The sequence below is a fragment of the Cololabis saira genome, chromosome 16 (assembly GCF_033807715.1).
Source record: "Cololabis saira isolate AMF1-May2022 chromosome 16, fColSai1.1, whole genome shotgun sequence".
Lineage (NCBI taxonomy): Eukaryota > Metazoa > Chordata > Actinopteri > Beloniformes > Belonidae > Cololabis > Cololabis saira.
In genome coordinates, this window is record NC_084602.1 from 18994114 (window position 1) to 18997694 (window position 3581).

Genomic DNA, 3581 nt, shown 5'->3' on the forward strand with positions numbered 1-3581 from the left:
TTGTAATGAGCGTGTTTGGTTGTTTTTTCTCTGTCAAGTGTATAATTTCATCTTCACCCGATGTCAGATGAGGCCAAGATGCTTACTGCTTCTTAAGGTAAGCGTTTATTTTCTTTTTAGCAGCTATTCAGTAACCATCTTTCATAGTTTCAGTTTTTCTGTGAATTTGACAAACACACTCCTTTTTCTAGAGCCAAGAAGAAGAAAAAATATGTTGTTCTTTTTAGAAACCACGTTAAACCACCACAATCAAGATATATAAATCTGCACATCTTTATATCTGTGTAAAACATTTTATTTCTTTACATTTATTTACATTATTCATAAAAAGTTCTGTAAAGAAATGCACCTTTTGCAAAAATGCAAAAGAGAAAATGCATCCTAGCCAATATACATTTTCTTACAGCACATAACTATACCATATAAAGATTAAAGTAAATTATATGTCACTATTCTTCTCTCCGATGAATATCTTGCACCTGCAGGTAAAATAAACAGAAATAGTAAATTAAAAGGAAACATCCCATACATTACAAGTAATTTCAGGTTCATCTATCCCGATGCCTAGAGGCTTCATTTGTTTAGTTTTTACACAGCATGTGTCTGAAGAGGGTAAAGTTTTTTTTGCCTCTTACTAGTTCAAACCAGGGGGTAGCTGGCTGCAGTGGCAATCCCACACTGGTTGTTTTTGTTCCTGGTCATCATGATGTACCCCTTATCTCCCCATCCTGGACCCCAGCTGCAGAAGCAAGCACATCGCAACAAGGTTTCACTTCCATTTTGGCAGCTTAAAGTAAGATTCATCTGCAAAGCTGCATTCAAGTCAACACCATGATGGACTGGAAGGCTGCATGTGGAACTAAAATAAGAGAAACAAGTGTACTTTACCTGTTTTTGACCAGCCAGTAGTCGTGTCCGTCCTCAGTACCATAACCCACAGCCAGAACACCGTGATCCAACTGCGAGCTGCTGCAATCGGGCTCATCGTACACACCTTGAAACACATACACAAGGTTGACGTTTTTTATAAAACTTTTGATATCAGCTGTTTCTTACATTATAGAGTAAAGGTTTCCACCTGACTCGTAGAGCTGGAAGGATCCCTGAGAGGCATCGATGCCCACCGATACTGGTCCGATGGTGGCCACAGCCTCCTTCAGGTCATCTTCATCACCATGCTTGATATCAACATACCCGGTGCATGTGGCACCAACGTTATCAGCGTTGAAACGACATTTCCCATCCTCATAAAAAGGAAACATATCACCATTTAAAGCAATATTGCAATATTGAAATGTTTATCAATAAGAAATGTCAACTATATGACTATTCAAAACTTTTTTAGTCTATAGAGTTATGTGTTAGTATATAGTTTCTCCACAAGATGGCAGTAAAGTGCATCTCTTCCACGTAGGCTTTCAATGTTCATCACCCCGAATGAACTGATTTGAATCTCCATCTCTCCTTTTCCGGCCTCATCACATTCAACAGTATTGAAACCAAACAGCTTCTGCTCACCTCCGCCTCATAAGGGTAGGACTCCTCTGTGTCGAGCCCTCCGTTGGCTTTAATGTATCTGAAGGCATTGTCCATCAGACCACCATCACAGCCATAGTTGCCATAGTCACCAGAGCAGTCAACCAGCTGCTGCTCGCTCAGAGACACTAGCTTTCCTGTCTTCTTGAAGTTCTGACCCTCCAGCGAGCCGGTCTGAGACAAGGAGAAGCGTATTTTAAACCTGGAAAACAGTTGTGTGACGTCTGCTGGATTGCCGACCATCAGCTTGTCCTTGTACATACTGTACTGAAGGCCCAGCAGGAACCACACTCCTTCTGATCCTTGACATCAGTGACGTAGCCCTTGTCCCTCCAGTCAACGGTGGCGGGCAGGTCACCAACATCAGTCCGGAGGAAGGCAGAGCCCCGACGAGGCAGAGAAGCGTTGAAGTAGCCCAGGCAGCCAAGAGCAATCACCTGCTTATACTCTTCATTTTCCTATTAAGAGACCAGATTCAGTGTCACTTAAAAGGTTCAAAGATGTCGTTGACTGTATCCTTGTTTCAAAACCACTTCTATTTTCTTTTTTTTTTTCCATACACACCATGTCAGCAAAGTAGGTCATGCCAAGGCGGTAGGACTTCATGCCCTGATCTGCCAGGACATTGTGCACCAGCACCAGTTTGCGGTTGTTGACCCAGATTTGCTTGCGGTGAGACTCCTCTGATGGAGAGCTGTAAGACCGTCCTGCCAATCAGAAGAGGATACCCTCAGTGAGACAAGATGGAGAGGGTACCCTCTGTTACGTATCAAACAGAAATGCAACCTCTCACCCTTGAAAGCAAGTTTGCAGATGAAAAAAAGTGAATAAAACACAAAAGAAAGCAACAACAGTCTCAAGTGTCTCACCAAACTTAAGTTTCCAGGCATGAAACTCCAGGTCTTCCAGAGAAATGCTGGCACAACTGGCTACAGTAAGGACAGCAGCAACAGCTAACAGTAACTTCATCCTGCCTGAAGAGACAAAAAGCAGAATAAAGCAGAGCTGTTTTGTGACTTACAGGAAACCACACAGGTTGTAGCTGATCTCTTTCGCTTTGCTCCACAAAGGAAATAATGCTCACAGGTGCCTCCTTTAGATAGTGCAGGTGTTAATAGATAACAGAATATGTATGTGTTGTTTCCTGTATGTCTCGGACTTACCTGCCTCTCTTTCAGCGTGTGCGGTTGAAGACTGAGGTCTAAGCACCTGTTGTTGATAAGGAGCCGCTACAGAGAGCAGCTCTTATATAGGTGACTACAGTTATGACTACAGTCCTCCAGTCAGGTGGCTGTCAGGAGTGCACACACTGCCTGAGTCAATCATTTAAACAGAAGAAGGTGGAGTTTCAAACATGTTCAAACTCAGCAAAACAATAAGCGTCGTCGCCGTGGCGAGATAGACTGGTCAGTTACTCAGCACTTTTCCGGTTTGAAATAATGCAATCACGCACGGGGGAAAAATTCAGTGTGTGTTAGCATAAAGTATTTTATCATAAGAGCCCTGTGGTTTCGATTGTGTGTTCACTCCAGCCCTCTGATTCCAGGCAGAGGCGTGGGGATTACTTTGAGAGTGCAATATTAAAATGAACAGTTATGTGCTTTTATTTTAAAGCCTTACAAGCAGATATGTTTACTTCTCCAAACTGTGGGCAGTTCCACAAACACCCACTTACTGAAAGTTTCTGTGACTTACATGAAATAATAAGATTTACATGAAGTGGAATCCAAAAGAGCACAAGCACCAATATGAAGAATATAAGCACCAATTACACTAAATTATGAGTATTTTCAAGTTTTGAAATATTCTGAACACAAAGATGCACATTTACGATAAATCTTTCTCTATATTTCATGTATTTTGATTCGTGATTCATGGTTCTTTCCATTAGCAGTAGTTGCAGACTTCCCCTTTGTTTCTTACATGTGCATCCTGTTTGTTTTCTCTTTTAGTTTTCCTGTAAAGTCAGAACAAATCTGCACCGTCAAGAATGCAATCAAAGTTCCCAACAAAAAGAAAAAAAAAGAATCAGAGAAAAAAAAGAG

At 41.6% G+C, this 3581-nt stretch overlaps 1 protein-coding gene across 2 annotated transcripts; it reads right to left on the reverse strand.

Annotated features, from left to right (window-relative positions):
- Positions 1–273: 273 nt before the first annotated feature.
- Positions 274–2825, reverse strand: ctsl.1 (cathepsin L.1). 2 transcript variants are annotated; one of them, XM_061743022.1, is made up of 9 exons: positions 2700–2825; positions 2406–2510; positions 2101–2243; positions 1800–1994; positions 1519–1710; positions 1079–1244; positions 889–994; positions 629–739; positions 274–479 (listed from the first exon to the last, which is right to left on the reverse strand). In XM_061743022.1, exons 2-8 carry the CDS (start codon positions 2503–2505, stop codon positions 640–642), a joined length of 1002 nt encoding a protein of 333 aa, XP_061599006.1. In that variant the 5' UTR covers positions 2506–2510; positions 2700–2825; the 3' UTR covers positions 274–479; positions 629–639. The 2 variants fall into 2 exon arrangements, with proteins under 2 accessions (XP_061599006.1, XP_061599005.1); XM_061743021.1 differs by having other exon boundaries at positions 636–739; positions 2700–2822.
- Between the last annotated feature and the right edge of the window lie 756 nt (positions 2826–3581).

Coding starts and splice junctions, on each gene's coding strand:
- ctsl.1 (XM_061743022.1), bottom strand. CDS start 2,505: ATGAAGTTACTGTTAGCTGTTGCTGCTGTCCTTACTGTAGCCAGTTGT. Junction 1,711..1,799: donor CCTGCTGGGCCTTCAGTACA/GTATGTACAAGG, acceptor TCCTTGTCTCAG/ACCGGCTCGCTGGAGGGTCA. Junction 1,245..1,518: donor CCTACCCTTATGAGGCGGAG/GTGAGCAGAAGC, acceptor CCTTTTTATGAG/GATGGGAAATGTCGTTTCAA.